At 43.3% G+C, this 25,478-nt stretch overlaps 1 protein-coding gene across 1 annotated transcript in view; it reads right to left on the bottom strand.

The window, feature by feature from the left end:
- Window positions 1-21,799, bottom strand: part of NEDD9 (neural precursor cell expressed, developmentally down-regulated 9) — a 107,683-nt gene extending 85,884 nt beyond the window's left edge. Inside the window, exon 1 of the mRNA XM_021301317.2 lies at window positions 21,608-21,799. Coding sequence (XP_021156992.2) covers window positions 21,608-21,700 — 93 coding nt within the window. The 5' untranslated portion in view covers window positions 21,701-21,799. The remainder of the gene's footprint in view (window positions 1-21,607) is intronic.
- Window positions 21,800-25,478: the final 3,679 nt, after the last annotated feature.

The raw sequence follows: 25,478 nt of genomic DNA, 5'->3' as shown, positions 1-25,478 counted from the left end.
AGTGTGAGGGGGATGCTGGGTTCCAACCTGTGCAGCTGAGAATTACGCTTCAAATTTTTCTGTTGTAGTAGTAGTAGCTGCAGTTTATCCAGCCCTGGCAAGTTAGGAAGAAGCTTTCAGTCCATAGGGATTGCAAATTCCTTCTGATCTTACCTGGTTTACCTTGCCAGCTTTGTATTATGGGAGGTAAAATAGTTGCCACACAGACCTCTTCCCCAGTCCTGAGGCATCCACTTCATCATCCCCGTCAGAAGTTATGTGTTAGGGGATATTGCTTAGATACAGCCCCTCATCCTGCCTTATAAGCTTTATGTTCATAAACTCCTGTGGAACTTCTGATCCATTTACTTCCTCTATTATGACTTCACCTCTTCCCAGTTCCTGTTTTTATTTGTCTTCTCCCACTTTCTTGGGATTCCTTGACTGCCCAAGTCCATACTCTAAACAAAGCATATAATAAAAATGAGCAAAACCACAGCAGAGCATCCAAGTTTAAAATTTATCATGTACTTTGGATGAGTAATTAGCAATGGCATTGCTTCAAGAACTATTTTTACAATTGCTGCTGAAAGCTCATTACAATTTGTATTTCTTTTTTGACAGTGATGCATCAACTCATTGAATTAGCAGTTGTAAATGCCACTGGGACTTGACAGGAAGACAAATAATCTAGTTAAATCATTTGGTTTTAAGATGCTGGGGTAGGTGGTAGTCTGCTCAAATATGAACTTTCTAAGGGAAGAAGCACGAAATTACAACTATAAGGAGATGTGGAAGCTGCTTGGCTAATTAACAGTTTTAAAATTTGGTGGCTGTGTTCCCTCCACCATGTGAGGTGAGCTGGGAACCTCAGCATGGCTCTCCTGGTTTTGCACCATGTCAGTGATGACTTGCTCTGTGACTGTGGCCTGAGTGGTGGGGCACTGTTGGACCAAGAGGCAGTAAATACTAAAGAGCTGAAAGCAGACCAGATGAGTACTCCCTTCTCCTTTTCCCACAAGAATTTACAACAAGCTGGCTTAAGTATGTTCTAAAGAGTTGAGGCACGGGTGGATCAAGTAAGACAGAGGAACAGAACAAAACATTGCTTTCCTTGCATTGCAGCTAAGCTGTAGGTTATGAGTAGAACCACAACCTCTTCCAGTTTTGTTTTATGCAAACCTGTGAGTAATAGCTCTAGCTCTCTTTTGAACTGGGCCTCTTGGACAAAGTAGGCAAATGAAATCTTCTTTTGTGGCCTCTCTCTAAATCTGAAGTTGAGCAGGCCAGCAGGTTGTTCAGCTGTGACTTTGTTGTCCAAGATGTTTGCCACCCCTTCTTTGCACAGAAATGATGACAGGGAGAGTGTTATACAGGTGGACAAGGTGGACAGACCAGCAAAGTCTGTCTTCTAGACACTGTGAGTTACAGTGGAATACCTGTCTTTGATGGATTGTTCCTATGCCCACAGGCTGGCAGAAGTATTCTAGTTCCCTCAGCTGCTATGAATTATTTTTCCATACGAGGTTAAGAGACTTGCTGGACTATCTGAAGAACTACAATGCTGGTGGAGGGGGCTTGTATTCAAGGTGACCGCAGTTTTAGTGACATGTCTCATGAGATGACTGACCGCTAATCAAGGAATCACGTTTTGAGATGCCAGGCAGAAATTACAGACAAAAGAACTAGTTTGGATTCTCCTGTGTTCAAAAAAAAAAAAAAAAATCCCAAGCATACCTTTTTATTGAAACCAAATGTGTTTATGTGAAAGGCAGGAGAGTTACCTAGGAAAGATACGTATTTAAATGTGCATAGTCAAGTTGTCAACTACTCATTTGAAGGCCTGCAAATAGTACCTCATCCATTTTTGGGCCATGAGATGTGCATATGATAGTTGGAGGTTATCTTGAATATGCTTTCTGCTCAGCACAAATCCAGTTCTGTTTCAGGAATATCAGTTCACCTTTGTGCTTATTTTCCACTGGCTTACTTGCAGCACTATGAAATGATCAGTATTTGAAAATTTGCCAAATGGTAATTGTTTTCAGCACTGCGGTTGTGACATTTTAAATCACTCATTTTTGTTTTGGGTTTTTTTGGTGGGTTTTTTCTTCCCCCAATCACAGCAACTTACATCCCCAGAAAAACATCTCACTAGCATACCAGTTAGATGGTCATACAAGCCCAAATGTATATGTTTGGTTTGCTGGCAAAAAGAAGGGTATACCACTTGGCAGGAAATACTTCTCAGAGTTCAGCAAGCCTCTGACATAAATTTATATATATAAGGGATTGTGGGGTTTTTGTTGTTGTTTGTTTTTTTTTGTTGTTGTTTTTGTTTGTTTCAAAGTTCTAGAAACCATTTTCCTTGCACTCCAGCAATAATGAAGAACACTTGTTTGTAGTGCGGTCTGTACTGTTGTGTGGAGTAACTCCTGGAATGTGCTGGTTGGGGGGTGGAATGAGCTCAGGGAAGAGGTGGGTGCAAGGCACAGGCCCAGTGGGGCTGCCCACATAATGATGGAATGTGGTGTGTTGGGCCACTGAGCAGCCTGGGCAAATAACTCTGATGTTCATAGAATCATTTTGGTTAGAAAAGATCCTTAAGATCATTGAGTCCAACCATAACTGAACTCTAGCACTAAACCATGTCCCTAAGAGCCTCATCTACACATCTTTTAAACACCTCCAGGGATGGTGACTCCACCACTTCCCTGGGCAGCCTGTTCCAATGCCTGACAACCTTCCATGAAGACGTTTCCTAAACCTCCCCTGGCTCAACGTGAGGCCATTTCCTCATCCTGTCCCTTGTTACTCAGGAGAAGAGACCAACCCCCTCCATGCTACAACCTCCTTTCTGGTAATTGTAGAGAGTGGTAAAGTCTCCCCTGAACCTCCTTTTCTCCAGGCTAAACAGCCCCAGTTCCCTCAAATGTTCCTCATCAGACTTGAGCTCCAGACCCCTCACCAGCTTTGTTGCCTGTCTCTGAACTCTCTCCAGCACCTCAATGTTTTTCCTGTAGTGACGGGTCCAAAACTGAACACAGTATTTGAGGTGGGGCTTCACCAGCACCAAGTACAGTGGGATGATCACTTCCCTGGTCCTATTGCCCGCACTATGTTTAAAAGCAGCTCTGAAGACTTTCATGATCCAGCAGCTCAGCTGCAAATTGAACCACCTGTAGGCAATGGTAGGAGCAACTAATGCCAGACCTCCAGGGGAGTTTAGCTCATGAGAGCCCTGGCCACAGTGCAGCGTGGGGCTGGCATTGCTCTTGCCCACAGTGGTGCAAATCTGAGATCACTCAGAGTCCCATCATCAAACCAGAGTATTTCCCTTGCCAGGTCAGTAAGTCTACACTGTGTTTACGTTGGCGTGTGGCAGAATGTGTCCTTCAGGGCTAAGTTGGATATATACCACACAGCTCTGACCAGGAGCTGGTTGTCCTCTGCTCCTCTTGTGGGCCATCCCCTTCACCTGGTGTTTGCAGGACAACACTCAGCTACCTTATTTCAAGAGTGGGAATAAGAGCTGCTGTACCTGTTGCATTAATCTCTGGGCCATTCAGATTCAGCTAGAACAGTAATTTGTTTATGGAAGAATTATTTCATACGCTGTACTTCATGGCTACAGAGAAATTTGATTATTTATCATTTGGTGCAGTAGTGTCGTGTCTTCAATGCAAATAGTTCAATGGAGAAAAAAGTCGCTTGTTGGAGCACTGTGGAGAGCTGCAGTTTTCCTCTTTCAGAGATCTGCCTCAGGAAACCTTGTGTTCAGTTGCAACTCAGACTGATTTCAAAGGAGAAAGTAAGTAGCAAATGAAAAGGTGCTTGTCTCGGCTGCCCTGGCCAAACCTGTATAAATGTGCAATTGCCCTTGCATGCAACAAATGGGAAGTGAGTCTGAAACACCAGTTCCCAATTTTTCCCTGATCAGACCCATGGCTCTATAAGAACTATCTGCCTTAAGAAGACTAAATCCCATGGGTTGTGCCAGGTCTGTGAAATCTGGAGGTGGATTCAGACTTTGGGAGAGAGGACACGAATTTGCCGTTCATCAGATGGCACATTTTCCAAATGTGTTGAGTGATTAACACTGACCAAGATTGGGGGCTGTAACCTTCTGGTGACCCTGGTAGCACTCCAAGATGCATGCAGGGGCAACCAGAAAGCAGTTTCAGCAGAAGTGGCTGCTTCAGTTTGCCAGTAGTCACAAATTCACAGGAGCATATAAGCATTTGTTGTTGGACAGATGGTGGAGAAGGAGATTGTGCATTCAAAGGGCTATGATGACAGGTCAGGTTTGGGGCTTTTTTTGTGGCATGGGAACATGCTTCTCTAAGCATGGAAGTTATGGAGGCCAGAGGATTCTCCTCCTGCTTTTGCAACAGCAGTTAAGTTTCAGTTTACAAAACAGTTTCCCTGAGACACCAACACAAGGCATTTGACAGCCTTGTTAGTGAGAAGTTGTTGGGGAAAGATTTTCTGCAGATTATATTTTGTAACAAAAATATGATACTACTTTGTCTAAAATGAACCCTTTCAATGCAAATTAATAATTTAAAGAGACTTAGCTGTAAAAATTTCAGATTTTTTTTTTTTTTAATTTAAAAGGCTACAATTTTATACTTTGGGGGTAAAAAAAAAACCCTCTTGCTCAAAACTAAAAACTCTAGCTCAAACTTTTCATTTTAACACTTGGCCTAATTACAAGAACCTTGAAACAAGAAAATCAATATATTTTCAAGTGCTCAGAGATTTAAAAAAAACCCACAACAGTGTAAAGAAGGGATAACTTTTGTTTGGATTTTCAGTTTTCATAGATCTGGATTTTTCTTTAGAATAATTCTCACAAAGCCTGAAATATCTCCCCACACGTAAAATGACTGTTGGTAGCCTAGTCTGTTATGGATTCAGTAGTAAAACTGCATCTTCCACAATAGACAACCTTATGAATATTGTTTTAGGAGGAAACATAAATCTGAGTCAGCCTTTTAGTAGAATTACTCAGAGGCTTTTCCTGCATATTCAAGAAGAGACTTGACAACGCCCTCAGACACATGGTGTGAACACACCCTCAGACACATGGGTTGTCCTGTGCAGGGACAGGAGCTGGACTCGATGATCCTTGTGGGTCCCTTTCCAGCTCAGGACATTCTATGACTCTGTGATATTATAGGCATCTGCTTTCCCTCTGGCGCTTTCCAGACAACACTCAAAGAAAAACGCATGGTATCTCTGAACAGAGGGGTATGGAGAAGTGAGGGCTGTGTGGTGGGGTGCTGTTGAATGCCTGACCATGTACCCAGAGGCTGGACAAAATGAAAACTGGGACCATGGTAGCAGAGCTGCTGGAGAAGTCCTAGAGGACTTGCCCTGGGAAGACAGCACAGGCTGGGTTGAGAGAGGCTTTACGTAATAATGCTCTCTCCAGCTTCCACTGATACTTCAGATGAGTGGTCCTTGCCCTTTCCTGAATACAAAAGGCTGATGAAAGAGGTCCCTTCTTGATAAACATGCTTTATGTCAAACAACTTATCTCAGGGCAAGTTTTCCCAGCCCCTGATCTGCTCTCCTGTTGCAATAGCTGTTGCTGCCTTTCCTGCTGGGAGTGAGTGTGTTCATCAAGAGGAGAAAATGCCAGGGCAGGTTGTGGGAGAGGAAACATTTCCCTGAAAAGGAGGAAGAAGGTGGAGACCAAGACTTTGCACAAGGACTCCTCCCAAAAGCCCCTTAATCATTTATCACACCCCTGGTGCCTCCTGTTTCATTCTAGGAAGTCCTTAACTCTTACCTAGTTTACTAAGTGTTGCCATGAGTAAGAAAATTATGCTTAAACTAGATTTTGCTGCAGCCTCTAGAAACCTTCAGCTGATCTTTGTGGGCTTGACTCTGAAACCAGCCAAGGCACAGTGCAGGGCCATCAAACTCATTTTCACTAGTCCTACCTTTATACAGTCCTAAAATTACATTTGGCCCTTTGAAGGAAACTGCAAGGCTGATGTGGGCCCCAGTGAAAATGAGTTAGACACACCTGGCGCAGTGGATCACCTCTTGAAGGCTGGCCATCCCCAGAGTAGTCCCATTAGCTAAACCAAATGAGCAAATCAGTGTGGAGTGGCTCTGTGCTGCAAAGGCTATTTGATGTTGTTTTAAACTGCAAAGCTGGAAAATTCAGAGCCAGCACTAAATATTTGTTCCACTTTCAAAGCTGAGCATCAGGGAGCCATTCCTTAAATAGTGGATGTCTGCTCTCTAAGCCCAGATATTCTTATAGCACAGGTCCTGCCGGCATTTCCGCTTCCTCATGCTTCCCACACGAATGTGCACACAGCTTTCTAGCCACCCGTCTTTACCCTTTAAAGTTGGTGTGAGAAGTAGCAGCTGTTCCTTCTTCAATACAGGTGGCAATAACATTGTACAAATTGTTTTCAACCCTAATCAGTAAATCTTGCCACAGAAGTGATCCTGTTTCTTGCCAGAAGTGATAAATCGGACCCGGTTTTGGAGCAGATGAAATGTGAGACAAAATATATTAGTCAAAGACACTTCAGAGTATCAGTTACTTCACTGTGGTATGTAAGTAATAATTCAGTTCTTGAAATCTTCCACCTGGATTTGGAAGGTCACCTGAGCTGCTGTTGTAGGCATTTAGCAGTGAGTTAGTGTGAGGTAGCTGTGCTAACCAGTGCGTGAGTTGATAGACAGTATCATATTACCATTTATTTAACTAGAAACAGCAGTAGACTCCAGCCTGGAATTCGGGATACTTGTCTTTACTAATCCGTCTTACTGAGCCCAGGCTGGGACATTCCTGTCACTCATTATTATTCGACACAGGCAGCCAATCTCAAATTGTCACAGCTTTATCCCTTCTTTAAATAGCACAATCTGGGCAGACACTGTAATGACAGGGCAGAGAGGTGAACCAAGCACAAACGAACATCTCCTGAAGGTCAGCAGTCCCTTCCTTCTGCCTTTGGTAGCTGCCTTTGCCTAGTGTGTGCAATGGAGATGTTATCCTGAATGAACCAGAGGTATCAAGAGCTGAGATGATTGCTGCTTCTGCCCAGTAGCAAGTGATAGGACGAGAGGAAATGTCCTCAAGTTGTGCCAAGGAAGATTCAGATCACACATTAGGAAATATTTCTTCACGGGAAGGGTTGTTGGGCATTGGAACAGGCTGCCCAGGAAAGTGGTTGAGTCACCGTCCCTGGAGGTGTTTAGGTGAGGTTCTTAGGGACATGGTTTAGTGCCAGAGTTAGGTTATGGCTGGACTTGATGATCTTAAAGGTCTCTTCCAACCAAAATGGTTCTATGAATCTGTGATTAGAAATGGGAGATTCATTCTTTCCATAATGCTTCAGCCACTTTCCCTTGCCCTGAGTAAACTTGTTTCTCCTCTCAGGGCAAGAAGGTGCTGAGGGAGGGCAGTGGGGTTATCTGCTTGTTCCTGGCCATATGCACCGCAGTCCTGGTGAAGGGATCTGTCAGATTGGGCCTTTTTGTCTTAGGTGCTGAACAAAAGATGTGCCTTCAGGTGATGGAGTTGTATCACTTCAAGTAAACTCAGAAAGAGGTTGATGTGAGAAGGGATAGATTCCATCTGCACCTCTTATAGCCGTTCCCTTTCCCTGACCAAAAGAAGGCCAAAGGTGAAAGTGTTGAAAGTTTTAACCGGCATTTCTACTTTTTTTTTTTTTTTTTTTTTTAAAGCAACAATGTTTGTGCTTGTGTGTAGAAATTTTATTTCTAACCCAACGAAAGATACAAGGTGTAGAGGGAATCAGAGCAGACAAGACAAAATCACAATATTTTCTATCATGGTCTGAGGAAAAATGTGTTCTCATTTATTGCATCTGTACCTCCATATTTCAGAAAACACCAAGAATTGGAAAATAATGAAGTCAGTTGTCAAGACATTGAAGCCAAAACCAACCAGCTTAGTCAAATAAGGAAAAAATGGGAGGGATGACTCAAGTAGCTGAAGAGCAGACATCAAATGAAATACAATCTGGCTAACATTCACACTTTTTAAAGTAATTATAATGATGAAGCACTCAGAATGGATGTTCCTCACAAATACGCCAAAGGGTTCCTTGTTAGGCTCAGAGCTGTTCAGTCACTTGGTTTTTGATTTGAGACCATGTGTCTTATTCAACTAGGCAAAGACAATGATCATGATGCAACCACTGATGAAGTAATAAAGAACAATGTCAAGGACAGAGCTGTTGTTCAGGGTCTTCTGGATTGTCTGATAAACTAATCTCATCCAAAAAAGTGTGTATTTAAAACTTCAGTCCAATTCAAGGTACTTGCAGACCAATTATGTACTTTTAGAGCCATGCCATTTGACTGGAAGGTTGTGTTTTGGAAACCAGTGACTCAGGCTTGTTGTTATAATGGATAATCAGCCAAACACATGCTCTGTGTGTGACACGGTATACCTGAAAACAAATGCCTCTGGCTCGGATTAGAGCAGATTGCTGAGTAAAGGTCAAGGAGGTGATATTTCCGTGTGTACAGCAGTAATGAGACCATTACTCAAATACTGAGTCCGCTTGTGGTGTTTACGCTTTTAGAAGGATGTTGACAGATGGGAAGAGAACAGAGAATGGCCGAGCAGCACGAGCATAACTTGAACTGTGCCTTCTAAAAAGCAGCAAAAGAAGCTAAATCAATTTATTTCATCAAATAGGAGATTTTATATTCTTTCACTAACAACTGAAAGCAAAGACATACTAATTAAAAACTGTCACTGGATATAGCAAGATCTAATGGTTTGGTGCTGAAGGTGGACAAATTCAGATTAGAAAACAGGCTTTTTGCTTGCAGTGTCAACAACTAACCACTTAACTCAGGATGTGGGGCTTGCCTGTTACATGGAGTCTAAGGAAGCACTGAATCTTTTTCAAAAAGATAGGATACTGGTAAGCAAGAGTTTGTGTGAGGCACAAGTGTTGTGATAAAAATACTGTGGTTGTTATAGCCAGGTCAGGCTAAGTGTGAATTTACTTGTTTCAGCAGCTCTAGACATAGAGAACTGATTTTCTCCCACATAATCTTAGCGATTTGGAGTAAAAACAATGAATGTCTGGAAATGATCAAATGTTGCATGGTCATGGGCAGTGGTGTAGGGAAACTTTGTTTGACCTGAGCATCTCAGGTGGAAAGGTCAAGGCAGGCAGTACATATTGTCTTCATAGCATCATAGGACAAGACAAGGGGTGATGGTCTTAAACTGAGGGGAGATTCAGACTAGACATGAGGAAGAATTTTTTTTTTTAATAAGGGTGGTAAAATACTGGCCCAGGTTGCCCAGAGAGGTGGTAGATGCCCCATCCCTGGAGACATTCCAGGCCAGGCTGGACAGGGCCCTGAGCAATCTGATCTAGTTGAAGATGTCCCTGCTCATTGCAGGGCATTGGACTGGCTGACCTTTGAAGGTCCCTTCCAACCCAAACTATTCTGTGATTCTATTAGATGAGTCACTGTGGTAATTCTGTGGTAGCAATGCAAAAGCCTTAAGTCAGGCGAGTCTGGCTCTATAGATGCTATTCTGGTAATTGAATTTGCTCGAGAGAGGGTCAGCCAGACTTTGACCCAAAGCACAAACATGCATGAAATCGGAATCTAATAATCCCTGTTACCTCATGGCTGTCAATGATTTTTATGGTTCTACAGCTAGGGTGTTACTATCGGGCTTATTATACTTCTGAACACTGCAAATACTGAGTAACGGTGAAGCCTTCTGACTATAGTTTTTGAGCTGAAGACCACCTTTCGAGAAGGCAATGAAAGAACAAAGATTTTAATACAAATACCTTTCATGGGTCCATGAGGCACTGAATATTTATGTCATCTTACAACTGGCTTTCAGACTGGGCATGTAATCAGAATATAAATTATGTAGAACACAATATCAGCCAGAATAATAATAATAATGAAAAAATTTGAACAAAGCATAGAGGTGAAAAATTGACTTAAGCAGACATTTTATAGGTTGTAAGGTAGCTTGACATATTGCAGTAATTAAAGAAAGATGGAAAGAGAAACATCTGATTCCCTTTCTGCTGCTCTGTGAGGAAGAGGAGAAGTTCTGTGCACAAATACATTGAAGACTGAGAGGTAACTGCTGTATGTATATACATGCAAAGGTCTAGATCAGGATGAACTTCTTGGTCCACTGTGGGATCTGAACCCTAGTTTTGGGACAGCAGGAACCTGTCAGAGACTGAAAGTACTGGCTTGTACGTATGTGAAATAAGAATCACTACCACCAACCTTCCTCCATAGGTGCAGCAGGAACACAAATGTTAGGCTGTAGTTGGATGTAAGAGGAGGCATTTTATATTAAGTAGCATATGCAGTCTGAAAATCTGTTCCTTGCTAACTTATTGGGCTGAAAGGAGTAGGCTAGCAGGCATACCTTTCCTCATTATATGGTTTATATGAAGTAATTGCACTTTGGAGAGTGTGATGTGTAGTGGCGATAAAGTAGGAGTGAGGGTCAGGGGTTCATTCATCCCTCAGATAAGGGGGCAGGAGTTGTATGGGAGAGGCATAGAGGGTCATTACTCAATGTAGAGATAACTGGCTTGCTTCTAAGCAATCTGCCTCCACCACCACCGAGGTCAGCATGGGCAGTTTATGGAGCTTGTCTGGTATGCGTGAACTGTAATGATGCAGTAAAACATGTGTGAGTATCCATCCCGTATATGAGTGCTTTGTACCTGAACAACCCTGCTTTTAAGGTGCCATGGGCAAGGAACAAGTACCAGCAGCACAAGTAGACTCGTAAAGGCCCTTGATTCCTTCTATAATGCCTTCCTCTTACTCCCAGTACAAACGCTGCAGAGCAAGGCTTTTTGCAAGGCAGTAAGTAACACACCTCATGTTTGTTTTATGTACTTTGACTTCTTGTGAGGCTGGAAGAACCTCAACTTCACATCTATTTGTAGCTCAGATTATTTTCCCAAATGGAATAAATTTTACCAGCAGAAGAAGGACTCCTGATGTTAGTATGATTGTGTCTACACCGGGGCCTTTGCTATGATGAAAATCATTGATGGGGTGATTTTTAATTTTTTTTTTAAACATATACACTTCCACAGCTATGCTAGTGTCAAAATACAGAGTAAGTTTAAGGACTGGGGTCCTGCATATCTTCCTTTCATAGCAATGGCATTGCCCACATGTTTCTTCTCCTTCATGGGACAGACTTAGAAAAGCTTGTTTTGATAAACTGTTTGCTTGTTTGGCTTGTCATTCCCTAACACTGTGTCAGCTTTCCACAAAGTCATCTTGTTTGGGTCAGTTGGGGAATTCAGCTGGCTGCTTGGCAGAACTCAGCCAGCAAGTGGCATGACTCAAGGAGAAGATAAGTTGTTTGTGATTTTGTTGTTGGTTGGTTTGGTTTTTTGTTTGTTTTGGTGGGTTTTTTTGTTGTTTTCTTTTTGCGTTGGTTGGGTTTTTTTCTTTGGTTAGGGGTTTTTTGTTTGTTTGTAGTTTGGTTTTGTGTGTGTATGTGTTGGGTTTTTTGTTTGTTTGGGGGTTTTTTTGTTGTATGTTTGTTTGTTTGTTTGTTTTTTTCTCCCAAGTAATTACACAAGAATTGCAAAGCTGTTTCCCAAAAGTGGGAAGAGGTGGTCTCAAACAGATCTGAATTTTCTGCTGGGTGTTTGGGAGTTGAGAGGCACATTAGACAGTGGCTAATGATGGTAATTTTAATACTTTCCTTGGGGTGGGGGGTGTTTCTAGAAGCATGGCTTGTCAGTGTGCTTTTCTGTGGCTACGCCTGCAGCACCAGCCATCGTTTCTTGTGTGGCTGCTGCTAGCTACATCGAAAACAAGTGTTGGGGAACCTGCTCTCATACCAGCAGGAAGAGAGGGGGGAACATACAGGGAGAAAGCTAGAGATGAGACCTGAATACTGAGAGACTGATCTGTATTGAAGGATTTCCAAAGTACACAAAAAGCATGGAGGAACTTTATGCCTCATGCTATCCCTCCTGATCATCTCTCTTCTGTTTTAGCACTTTCTCTCATGAGCTCTCTTGTCTAGGGACAGAGGTGGTGGATGCTCGGAGATGGCTTAGTAAACACAAAAAGAACTGGAGTGATCAGCCACTGCACAACTAAGTAAAATAAAATGGAAACATGGACAGTGGGAGCTGGAAACTTTAAACGACATTGAGAAGAGAGGGAAGGCTGATGGAGCAGTCCACAATTTCTAGTAGGCTGGCATATTTGCTAAGAGAACACAAGTAGGATTTGGGCACTCAGCATTTCTTTAGGCCTGTGTATTGAAAGCTTGTCTGTTATTTTCGTAATTTCAGTTTGCTTTCAGTTTGCCTAGCACAAGCTATTGCTTCTCTCTGAGACCTGTTTGTCATTTACATCCTTATACTGTGGCTCTGCCTAACTCTAGGATGCTGACAGAGAAGTTGTTTTGCAGGGGATGCTAATGGTGGGTGGATGCCAAAGGGATGCTCATCTGGGTATTGTTTTATTTGTGGAGGCAAAAATGAAAATAAGTGAAATGAAGCCTCATTCTAATGAGGGAGACCTTACCACTGTCTACAACTACCTGAAAGGAAATTGTAGCATGGAAGGTATTGGTCTCTTCTCCTAAATAACAAGTGACAGGACAAAGGGAAATGGCCTCAAGTTGAACCAGGGGAGGTTTAGATTGGATATTAGGAAAAAATTCTTCATGGAAAGGGTTGTCAGGCGTTGGAACAGGCTGCCCAGGGAAGCAGTGGAGTCACCATCCCTGGAGGTGTTTAAAAGATGTGTAGATGAGGTTCTTGTGGACATGGTTTAGTGCCAGAGTTAGGTTATGGTTTGACTTGATGATCTTGAGGGTCTCTTCCAACTGGAATTATTGTATTATTGCAACCTAAACACATAACTGACCAGGACAAAAACATTCTCAGGGTGTGGGAATAACACTGTCTTTCATCTTTGGTCACTCACTTTTTTTCTGCTGTGTTTCCCTGCTGGGGGTGTTTTCAAGCAGCAGTTGGACCCTCGTCCACTTTCCCTCAACTGGGCTCAACTCCTCAGCTTGCTGGGTTTCCACCACAGTGTGTCCAGACCGGTGCAAGCTGGTGGCTGTTGAGAGCAGTGTTCCTACCTTTCCGTCATCCAAGAGCAGTGGTCCCACCCTTAATCCTGCTCCTGTTAGGGCTGCCTCCACCTCCTGGGCATTCACCCATCTGGGAGCAGAGCCAGCCTGTCCTCTCCACCCAACCTCTTTCCCCTCCCATGCCGTTATTTTTAACCCAGATTGGTGTCTCGATTCACTTCACCCTGTGGCCTCCTGCTTCTGCCAACAGAAACAGGCTGTGAAACTACAGAGTTAACCCCAACTTCTTCAGTTTCCCCACAGCCCTTCTTGCCCTGACCAGCTCATCTCCATCCGTTGGAAGCATCTCCCCTGGTAAAGTGGAAGACGGCACCAGCCTTTTCCACTGCTAGAGCACATGAAGACAGGCTCATATTACCTGTGTTGTGGACTCTAGGAAGAATCCCAGCACAAGGTACAGAGGCTTCAGTGAAAAGTTATCAAATCCCACAGTACATTCATAACTTGTAAGATATGCTAGTAGAGTTGGGTATTTTTCTCCTCTGCTTTCCTCATGTTTTTCACCATGAAATTTCACACAGTCTCCTCTAATAGTCCTCAAGACTGTTCCACCTATGATAGGTAAGAAGAAAACTATCTCCCCAATAAATGTTATAGTCACAAAGTTGTGGGAATAAAACTCTAAATTGTGAAATGCACCAGAAGCGTATGTCTGCATGGTACTTCTGAGTCTGACTGTGCTGACCTTGATAGGCTCCAAGCATAATCCATCCCCTGCTGAAGTCAATAGGGGTAGAATCCATCTCATCTTAATTTACAGCTGTGTACTATACGCAGCTGCATGTTGTCAGTCTCCCTTTGTAGTCAGGTGAGAGCAAATATGTTTTGGCACTAATCAGTCTGACCTATTTGAGCTTTCTGCCTAAGGATGTGGATTTATGTTTTTTCATGGATAGTAATTAGGTTTCCAATAATGAGTTCAGGTTTGGATATCTGCCTCTCAAGTCAGCTGATGTGTACCCTGAAACTTTCCAGTTACTTGACTTGGCTCCAGACCAGGTCTTGGCAGATCAGCATTTAGTTATGACCACTCATGTAGTTATAATGATGATAACCTCAGATGATCTTTAACTAAATGGATGTGATGCTATTGGAGAGGAGGCCCACAGGTTATTAAAGTTTAATTGCCCTGTGTGCTCTCAGGAGCTATTCAGTGATTACTGACAATGTTTCTAAACCTTTAATGACATGTGACAGTTTGCAATATGAGGATCTCAGAATAATTCAGGCAGGAGAGGGACCTCTTGAACTGATGTAGCCCAACCTCCTGCTTAAAGCAAGGCCATCTATGAGATCAGCCCAGGTCACTCAGGGATTTATCCAGTTGGTCTTGAAAACCTCCAAGGACGGTCTCATTGGGCAACCTGCTCTGCTGCTTGGCTGTCCTCATGGGGAAAATTACTTTCCTCATATCTAAGCCAGAAACTCATCTATTTTGATGTGCAAACTTTGTGTTTCCTCCTTGTACCACACACCTCTGAAGAGCGTAGCTCAGTCTTCCTGATAACCTTCTTGTAGGTACTGTAGGGCTGATGATAAATCACCCCAAAGCCGTTGCTTCTCCAGGCTGAATGAGCCCTGATCCCTCAGCCTCTTTCACAGGTTAGGTGCTCCAGCAGCGACCATCGTGGTGGCCCTACACCAGACTCACTCTAGGCTATGTGTGCCTTTCCTGTACTGGGGCGCATGAAACTGGACACAATGTCTAGATACTCTCTTATGAGCACAGAGCGAAGGGGAATATCCACTTCTCCATATATGCTGGCCATAATTCTGCTGGTGCAGCCCAGTGCTCCACTAGCTTTCATTGCTGCCAGTGTCCGCTTCTGTCACACGAAGACAACTCTCTGCCAGGGTCTCCAATGCCCCTTGCAGCAGTCGGTTGCTCTCCAACCTGCATTATTTGGTTAGTAGGATTTTGGAAGAGATTTTGTAGTGTTTGAGAGCTAAGAAGTAGCTGTCACTTTTATTATTAATTATTGTTAAGCCATGCATTTAGAATAGCTTCAAAAAGTCAAAAGTCTGTTGGTATTTACTGGGAATACTCCCTAAAGCAAAATTCTCACTAGGATTCACTGTGTAGCCGAATCCTGATACAAAATGGAAGAATCTGATGTGTGAACTCAAACCAGCTCAAATAAAAAGAACAGTTAATTATATTTCTGGGAGATGCTGGTGCTTTTTAGTATGAAAGCCGTGAAGTGCAGAGCTGCTCAGGCTGGTTGTGAACAAGCCTTTTGTTTTATTTTCAGCACTTAGTGCAGTGTGTGTATGATGTGCACCCACTGTTACATTCAACCTTGTGACTCCCTTGCGAAGGATGAATGAGTTGCACTCGCTATTTAAGAGGAAGAAGCCGTGGTGCAGAAACCCAGACACTTCTGACCCCATTTTAATTGTTCAGAAAGTTAGATGTGCAGTCCCAGGCTAGCAATGAACAGTCCTTCTGGAAAGAGAGAAACAGGTCCCTTCAGAGGTTCCTGGATTTCATCTCTTCCCTGCTTTTTTGGGGATGAAAAATGACCTGCCTTCACCGATGCTCTCAGAACCTGGTCAGTCTAAATTATTAATTTTTACCTGCAACTCTGGGCTAAAAGCCTACTTAAAGCTAAGCCTTGGCATTACTATTTAGGTACTTTTCCCCCAGATTAGCTGCAGAGAACTGTGAGTGCTTCTAGATTTTTTTTTCTCCAAATTAAACTAAATCTCCAGATCATCCCTCATGTTGCCTGAGGGATGCCATGGAGATTGGGGACGGACTGAGAGAGATGGCAAACAGGCTGTTCTCCCCCTCCTCCCTCACTTCCACCTTTGGCAGGACATTTGCACTCCATCGGTGTTGGCGTGGGTTTGTTCCCGACGGGGAGGTGAATAGGGGGTTGTACTTGATGTTTCCATTCCTGTCTCCTTGCATTTGTGGCTGATCCTGGCAACGGGGACAGAAACTGCCCTCTGCTCCTGTTGAAAAGGGACCTACCCTGTTTTACTGGGGAAAATGTCGCTGTTTAGCTGCCAGGGTGCTTGGATGTATCCCAAGTTAGTTCAGTAGAAATGGCACTAAAATACCGTTAATTTTCTTCTCTGTGTCAGGATCTTTACTATTAATTTCAGCGACACAGCCATCACAGCTGAAATGCTTCTTTACTTCAACACTTCTGCAGACACCTAGATGAAACCCAACTGCTAGTGAGTTTTGCTGGGGGAAGGAAGGGTTTTTGGTTTGTTTTGTACAGTTCTTGAGATAAGCTAATTTCTTACTCTGCAGGGGGGAAAAAAAATCACCCGTGTGTGCAGCACAGAGCAAAATGACAGCACCCTGAGACACAAACCATCAGTTTTATTTCCAGTCTGTGGTAATCCTGGCTGGGTTACACTGCTCACAGGTTTGACTAGGAGAGCACTTCAAACAAAGACACTTTAATAATGAGAAAAACCCTTGATTGCTTTGTTCTAAGTATTGAAGAGCTCTCTTGCACAACCATCTCGCAGCAATGAGAACTGCTAAGGGTCCCTGTCCAGTCCTTCCTCAAAGGCTCCGTGGTGCTTTGGTTAGAAGCATGGTAACCTAAATGACAGCAAGTCTCAATTAAGATTTATTTTGGAGGCCAAAAACTATCCAATGATTTAGTCTCAGGGATTAAGGAAAACAAAACCTTACCGACGGCTGGATAAAATTCACATTCCTTTCAATTGTGATCATCCTACATCAAGGAAATGTTTGAAATGTTGGCAGTCTCCTACGATATGCCTGCAAAAGTTATTATATTGCTTTGAATAATTTAAGAAAAAAGAACCAAGAGCTATAGTACAAATGTGTTATATAAATCTTCATTGGGATCGCTGTTGTTTTTACTAAAATAGGTTCACTGATGTTGGGTCCTGGTGGGTGACCTTTAAGAGAGACCACATCAAGTGGAGGGGCAGAGCTGGAGCTCTCCACCCCCATGCTGGCTCCTCTCCCCCTTGCTTCTGCTCACTAGAGTGCCTCTAGACAGCTATGTCATCTGTAGCCATAAAATAAATTGAAGAATGTCTGTGTCGCTAGAGGCAAAAAAAGGAGTCCTTTTCTCATCTCTCTTGAAGCGGGCCACGTCCCTAGCTGGGCTGCAAAGTGAGCTGTGTGCCTGTTCAGGGGCTTAAATGACCATAAAAATCTCCTCCTCCTCCTCCTCTTCCCTCACCTCGGATGAAGGTGTCCTGGGTTAAGAGGGATGATTTTGAGGGGGCTGGCCAGGGAGCGATAGGAGTCCTAGCTCTGTGCTACCTTTAATTTGCTGTGTAATTAGTGTGGGAACAGCATAATTTGCTACTCATGTCCATCAATGTCAAACTGTTAATGCTAGAGGAAGGTGAAAGTTGGATTTTTTTCAGAGGGGCTTTCTGGAGCACAGCTTCTCCTGGGAAGTACATGTGGGATAGTTCATCATCAGTGATGCTTCTTGCCCTGATCACTTAGGCTCAAAAGAAGAGTTCAGCACAGAGCTGAGGGTGTGCAGCTCACAAGACCACTTTTGGTCTGTTTGGTTGCAGCTTAGAAAATATTTTTCGTACTGCTTTGAATCAGAAAGGTGGGTAGAAAAAAACAGTGCTGTCGTTACACAAGGGTGTCTTATTTTTGAAGTTCCTGCAAGAGTAATATAAAGCAAAATAAAGTTCTGCTGGGGTGTCCTGCATGACACACTTAGAGATGCTGTGTTGGCAAACAAGATTTCACCTACTCAGATAGAAATGGCACTGGTGGAACAAACCATTACTCAGAGAGAGATGAAGTGTTAGTGAAAGCAGATTTGTTTCTTTGTGGCCCAAGGACTAAGCGGTGGGGGGGGAGGATAGGGATGTGGGTGCTTCACGGCCACCTACTCCCATATGGCCAAGTTCCTGCACCAGGCTCTTGTGTGTCTCATCACATCATCTGAAACTTGTGAAGAAATGACACACTGGTGCACAGCTAGCCAAGGTAGCATGCCTCAACTTATGACTCATGGTGATGGAGGTAACTTCTTGCAGTTCAGGTGATTTTTATGGGATTCCTTTTCCCTTTAATTCTTTCAATGACCACATGAATAAATATGCTGTCCTCAGATGTTTCATTCCCTAGTACTTCTTGTAACCCTCTGGAAGAGCCCTTTGATCCCTCTCTCTAGTAGGATACAACCAGCGAGAAGAAGCTGACAGGTTTAGAAGCTGCCTTAGAGATGGGGAAAATGTCACAGAGCTTAGACCAGCTCTGGTTTAAGCATTGTTAAGACCCACAAAATACTTCGGAGCTTTCCCTGCTCGTACTGAATGCATGTATGTTGCAGTCATTTCCATAACAACCAGTAAGGTCCAGAAAACAAGATTAGGCTTTCTATGAAAGATAAGTAGAAGATGCAGCAGTGGGTATTTGGATGCTCTTTTGAGCAAGGAACCCAGTGCACTTCAGGCACAGGACAGGAGGGCCTTGATCAGTAATTGAGCAGAGGGAAGAACACGAATGTACATCCAGGTGTGATCCCTGCTTGCTCCTCTCCTCAGGGAAGATGTCTGTGCAGTCTCTCCAACAAGAATATAGGGTGGATCAATTATGGGGCATGTTGCACTTACGACTTCTTTTCTGGCTTGACATGGAGATGCAACCGCTGAATTGTAAATCAGAGAGATCACAAAGATTAACTGAAGATCGTTACTTTTTGCCCTGTGATACACTGGTCTGCCAAAATCTTCTGGGAGTCTGTTTAGATATCTTTTTTTACTGCTGACAGAGGAGAATTGTTCATTTAGTCTTAGATGGGATGTCAGAGAATCTGAGCACAGCTGACTACAGGCTTCAAACCAAGTAATGGCATATATTATACCACTTGTTATACCACTTACAGGCAGAGAACAGGCTGTTCCCCAGACACTGTTGGGAGTGTTTTGAGTATTTGGTATTCATGACATGCTCCTTGGCTAGTATTTGATTCATTCATAAAATGCCTACTACTAAGTTTGTATGGTAGAGCACTGAGAATGCTTTGCTCTGAAAGACCAAATTTAGGTGAGAGAAAGCTGATGAAAATTATTTTGTCTTTAAAAAAAAACCCCTGTAACCTACAATCAAAGATGTTCTGAGTAGTTATGGAATCATCTTAATCATCTTAACTATCTCTATCAATTAGCCCACCTTGATTACTGGGGGTGAACTCTCCAGGAGCACAGAAGGTCCGTAAGTTTGGACTTAGAAGGATAGGCCAGATACAGAGTTTAATGCTTTATGGGGTGCTAGTGCAGCAATCAGTTACATTTTTACGTAATAGCCACTTCCAGTTTGTGCTTCTCTGTAGGAAACCATGCAGATCAAAACACATGTTACAGGGGTAAGGAAACTTTTGGGGAAAGGGTAGGCAGGATGACTAGCAGAAGGAGTTCATAGGGACTATTAGGAGAGTGATGGAGAATGTCATACCTTCCCCAAACTACTTCATCCTTCCTCATCCCCCTTCCCTCTTGAAACACCAGATTCCTCCTTCCCTATTTAGTCTTATCTCACTCTGTCACAAGCCTGAATTTGGAATGCTTTTGCTGCAAGGCACTGTGTCTCAACAACCTGCAAAGCTCGGTCCCAGCATGTCCGTTTATCTCTGCTATCAGGTGCAGGCTAGTCCTCTAAGCCACAGTGGGCTCCTGGTTCTGATGAAGAGTCAAAGCCCTTTCCAGGAGACAGTGTGGCTTTTCTGACGAAACACAAGTTGCTATTATCAGCCTTGGTTTGTTTTCCTGAGAAGCAGACAAAAAATTTCATGTTCCAGACACTTAGCCTCAACACAACACTCCCATGCTCATCCTTGGTTAAGCTTTGCCTACTGTTTATAGGATGCTTTTACCAGCATAGATAACTCTTTTTTTTAACTGACCCTGTGAAGCAATGTTGCTTTGGAGGAAGCCTCAGCACTGAGCTGGATTGTCTCTGTTATTTCCTGGCTTAGAGAGGGCTGTCACATATGCAGCTGGTAGGTACAAACTTCAGTGGCCTACAGGGAGGTTGCTGAGGGTTGCTTTTAAGAACTTTGGCTGCCACACATGTGTCCAGCCTTTCCTTGTTCTCCTGGCTGAATACAGACAGGTCTCAAAAAAAAAAAATGTACAGGGGCACTGTTCAGTGAAGCAGAAGCAATAGTCCCTCTTTAATAATGCAGTATGTTGCAAGTTACTTAGCTGAATTTGCAAGCATTTTAACCAAGTGTATTTTTTAGCCCAGGAAATGATTCCTTCAAATAGATCAAAAGAGGACAGAACAATTCATTTTCTGCTTACAGTACACAATGTGACCCATATAATATCCTTTTGTCATATCCTATCATGCCCTGAATGGCATATCTCAAAGAGGCTGGACTGCCTAATGCAGGTCACCATGTAATATTTCCTGAGTATTTGTGTTTGGTCTCTGTACAGCCACAGGTCAGTTGTGAACAGCTGCAGAAAGTGAAAGAGAGGGGCATGTACCGTTGACACAGCTTTGTAGTCGTTATTCAAATTATGATCGCAGATGCTTTCTTGCCAATTTTTTTTTTGCTTTTTAAATCAAATACCACCAGCATTAGAAAACAGCTTGCCCACCACCAGACTAGCAAAATAGCAATCATATTGTGTTCCTCCATCACTATGAATTGCCTAAATAAAGCAAAAAAATCGTGATGTAAATTCAAACACAAGAAAATCTATAGGCTAGAAAGCCTGGTAATGAGTAGGAATGACTGAGGCAGACCTATACTGAAATCTGCACTTGCAAAGAATGATCTCTTTTGTCTTTAAAACTGTGTTTCAAAATTATTTGTGAGCTTTCTCACATCCTAAACCTCTGTTTAGTGAACTACCAGTATGTTCTGGTGCATCCAGGACTGAGGCAGATTTTACTGTATATTTAATACTAAAAAGAAATTAGAAACTTCCTATCTGATAAATATAATTTATGATATAATTAAACACTATCTATTTGGTAACTCATAGATTAGAGTAAGGATGGGCTTTCTCCAGAAGAGTTTATAAAGTGTTTCCTCTCAGCAAACAGCAGGTCCCTGGGTTTTGACTCCTTATCAGACAGGAGCGGCAACTCAGCAAATAAACTCACTGCTGACAGCCAACTTCCTGATTTGCCTTCGGAGATGAGGCAGGACTTCCCTGATTTCTCATGGAACATACCTTCATTAAAGAACTTAGCAGCATCCCAATAGTCAGAGGAGGTAAATTGCTATGGTCAGTTGTCACAAATGAAATATTATTTCAACAAAAAAAAAATCCATGGGAGTAAAATGGCAATTAATTTAGTCTTTAACAAGCTCGGAGTTCAAATTAATTGGCAAGGTTGTTCAAAAGAATCAAGAAGGTTGCTGTGTATCTAAATGAAGAAGGACCAGACTGTTTATAGATTTGCAGGTTCAGACTCAGCTATTAGACAGTAGCATCTCCCCTAAACACCATCAGTTGCAACGGGGGGGTTCGCCAGGCAGCACTTACCTTGCCAGGGACACGGCTCTTCATGCCACTGCCAACTCTTCTCATCGGGTTCCTCGCATCCTCAGTAAAGTTAACGCAGCCTGAGGAAACCATGTCTGCCCGTTGGCTTGTTAGGGAAGGCTTGGTTGTAGGAGTACATTTTTACTCTGTCTCCCCTCTTTCTTGTATAAGAGAGAAACCACAAATGTTTTTCTTCCGGTTTCAGTCACTTCCTCTCTGCTTGGCAAACCTTGTTTTTTGACTGGATCTCTCAGATATTCAGGCCAAGTGCTCCTTGAATAAGAGAGCCTATGGGGAGAGTTCGGTGGTTATCTGTGGCATCAAATTCAGTGGAGCTATGACAACTAATACTTTCATTTTATTATGATGATTTAGTTGGCAGTCCCAATTCCTAAGGATATTTCTAACCTTGCTTTGGTACTAAAAGGAACTTTGTAACTCTGGAAAGTCAGATTGTGGGCTTCAAGCTTTCCATGCCACAGCACCATGGTGCACCTCCATGGATTACAGTCACAGGCAGTAAGAAATGTCTCTGTGCTTCAGGGCCCACGCTGTCATTATCACAAATGATTGAGAAGCCAAGAGCCTCAGTTGCCTTAAAAAAAAAAAATTGAGTTAAGGAATAGTAGGCTGCTGCAGGCAGAGGTTTTCTTACCAGGCAAGTAGGGATTGATGGAGGTTGGGTGAGCACCCCTTCATCAGTATGAAGCTGGGACAAGCCCTGGCTGTTCATCTAAAACCACCAAGTGGGAAAGTGCCATTAGGCACATTACCCCTTTCTCCAATGGCAAAATTCCCATTGGTTATAAAGCAAAAGACACCTAATGGAGCAGGAAGTATGAGGGAAGCTCCTGTGTCCTCTGAGACATTGATGCAGGTGTTTTGCTTCTCCTGGCCACAGGTGCTAGTAATTTCCAGAGAAGCAACAGGTGTAATGTGATGCTGATAGTAGACTTTTCAGTGGCTGTTTGCATGGCCTGAGGGGAACAAGCTGTCAAGCAGGGGCTGTGCATCCATGCTGATCTTCTACCAGCCTGGCCAAGCAGGCAGGAGAATGGCATTAATGTCTATCAGGCAAACAATACTGAATAACTGATCTCTCCATATTGAAATATTAGTCCTGAGGAGTCTCTAAACTCCCCTCATTGTGTGATGGAGAATGGCTGAAGGGGGAGAGAGGGTGATATGGAAAGAGATGAAGTGATGGTGTGAGACAGGAAAAAAGAAGTTGTACAAATTAGTTTGTCAAGACAAGATCCACGGAGCTCTGTCAGCGAGTGGAAAAATTGAGGTCAAATTTTGACCTCTGAGGTCAAAAGTGGTGGGTGGGGGGATGTGGGAAGTACCAGGATCTGATGGGCAAGAAAGCTGGAGTAGGCAAGAGAAAGAGAGGTGAGAAAGAAAGAAAGGCTCACTTGTTGCACTCCAGCTTCTTTGTCTCGATGCATTCAACTTCAGAGTGGGGTATTTGCTGAAGTCCTTCCTAGGCGAAGGTAGTACAGAAGGTAAATGCATTCGTTTCTGTGTGCCTCTCAATCTGTCCCCAGGTCTACTCTGCTCTGAGAAGGATAAGCAACCAAAGCTGATTGATCAGTCACCTTACGAAGCAAGTGCTGTTCACATTTTTATCTTTATCTGAACTGCCAGTTTGTTAGTCCTAGCTTTTTCTGCCTGTAACACTTTTTTAACACTGTCAAATATTTTTATTCTCCAGACTAATCAGCTGCTCACCTATGTAAACACAGTAGTTAAATTGTTTGTAGAACATTTTCCCAAAGATGAGTCTTCACATCTGAGATCAGAGGACCCAGACCAAGCTCTGTGCACACTAAAAACCAGCAGTCATGCTGGTCTCCTTCCCAAAGCTGTATTTCCCTTCTGCCTTGTAAGCAAAGTTGGCTGCAGCTCCTGGTTCTGTGGTTGCTAGATATCTGCTAATTTATTTTGAGGTGGCAAGATCAGGCCTTCAGGTCCACAAAAATGGATTGCCTGCCGTACCCTGGTGTACCCTGTAGAGGCAGCAACCTGGTTAACACATCTGCTCCTGTGTTTCTTGGTATGGCCATGTGTACTGAAGCAACTTGTATCAGCTTCAACCTGGACTCAGAGCATGCGAGCTGAGCTTTCTGCATTGCGATCCCTGCTGCACTAGGCTGCTGTGGCTGAAGCAGGAGCAGGCACCAAGCTCTAGCAACTAGGACTCTTCCAGCTTTTTCACCTTTTACTCCTCAGACAGCAAACCAGAGCTTGCAGGCACCTCAGTGCCTCTGTGGGCCATGTTGAGAAAGGCTCCTTCCTGCAGAAACAAACCTTCCTTCACAGACAGGAGTTGCAGCCGTATATTAGGGCTATGGGTGTAAGTTGCCTCCAGAAGATCAGGGCAGGTAGGAGGCAGGAAGGGTCCTCAGGCATTTGGAAACCCTAGAAAATGCAGCTACTGAGATGATGAGAGGACTGAAGCACCTCTCCTACGAGGACAGGCTAAGAGAGTTGGGGTTGTTCAGCCTGGAGAAGAGAAGGTTCATCCTTTCAGTACTTAAAAAGAAGCCTATAAGAAAGATGGGAACAGACTTTTTAGCAGGCCTGTTACAATAGGACAAGGGGAGATGGTTTTAAACTAAAGGAGGGGAGATTCAGGCTAGACAAGAGAAACAAATGTTTTTACAATGAGGGTGGTAAAACACTGGCCCAGGTTGCCCAGAGAGGTGGGAAATGCCCCATCCCTTGAAACATTCAAGGCCAGGCTGGACAGGGCTCTGAGCAACCTGATCTAGTAGAAGATGTCCCTGCTCGTTGCAGGAGGGTTGGACTAGATGACCTTTGAAAGTCCCTTCCAACCCAAACTATTCTATGATTCTATAATACATCAGATCTGGGCAGGCTGGAATTGTTATTCTGATGAGGTATGAGTATTATTTTCTTAACCTGCACAGTCCTCAGGGCAAACTGACATATTGATGAAAGATGCCTCTTACTGGTGGAAACCAGTCTTCTTTTTGTATGCGTGTATGAGTCTTTTCATGTTAATTTCTGCTGCACTGGGAAGACTGCTGTTTTCTTAATCAGCAGAAAGGTGAAGCATTTGCCTGGTCCTCAGAGTCTCGTAATAGGTTTGTAAACTCTTTGCGGTAATTTCAAATAGGAAATCCCATCTGGGATGTGGATAAATGCTCTTGGGGACAGCTTCCTTTGGTTTTCCTGAAAAGCTTTTGTTCCAGACAGATCTGTGTTTCAGATATTTGGGTCTAACCATCCCAAACACTCCAAAAGCCCTTTCTTTTTCCATCAGAACAAAAATCTGTTTTAAAAGAATCCCAAATGTAGCTTCAATAGAAGCCAGGTACAAACTGCCTGTCTTGAGTCTCCCTCTTGTTTCCATGCACTGAGTTAATTTCTCTGCTGAGGAAATGAAGCTGTCTTGAAGCACCAGCAGATACCAAAAAGTAAAATCAGCCACTGAGTTTCTCCTGGGCTTGTGTCAAAATTATGTGAAATAATAAGTCTCACTGGGCTTTCAAGTGAAACTATAATAATTGTTCAAAACTGCGCTCAGCACGCTAGAGATTTGCTGGAAGATTCATGGCCCAGAAGGAGCCTTTTACAGTAAATCTGGTCCCACATCTGGTTTGACATTGCAGTCTGAAAAAGGGTGTGATTTAAAGAGTTTTGTGTCTTGCCAGGAAGGCTGTAGCACAAAGCACTTGATATGTTTTTCCCCTGGTGGAAACAGAGCAGCCCAGACTTCTGTTGGTTTGGATGCTGAGTAAAGTGGTGGCTCTGAGAGAAAAGACAACAGTGGCTTCTGGGTGTTTTTTACAGAATTGAAAAGAGTGTCCAAGAGGCGTGTTCTGGGCATGGTCTAAGCAGTGGT

Source organism: Columba livia, chromosome 2 (genome assembly GCF_036013475.1).
Source record: "Columba livia isolate bColLiv1 breed racing homer chromosome 2, bColLiv1.pat.W.v2, whole genome shotgun sequence".
In the NCBI taxonomy this organism is placed as follows: domain Eukaryota; kingdom Metazoa; phylum Chordata; class Aves; order Columbiformes; family Columbidae; genus Columba; species Columba livia.
The sequence above is the reverse complement of the archived record's forward strand: the minus strand, read 5'-3'. Positions and strand labels throughout refer to the sequence as shown.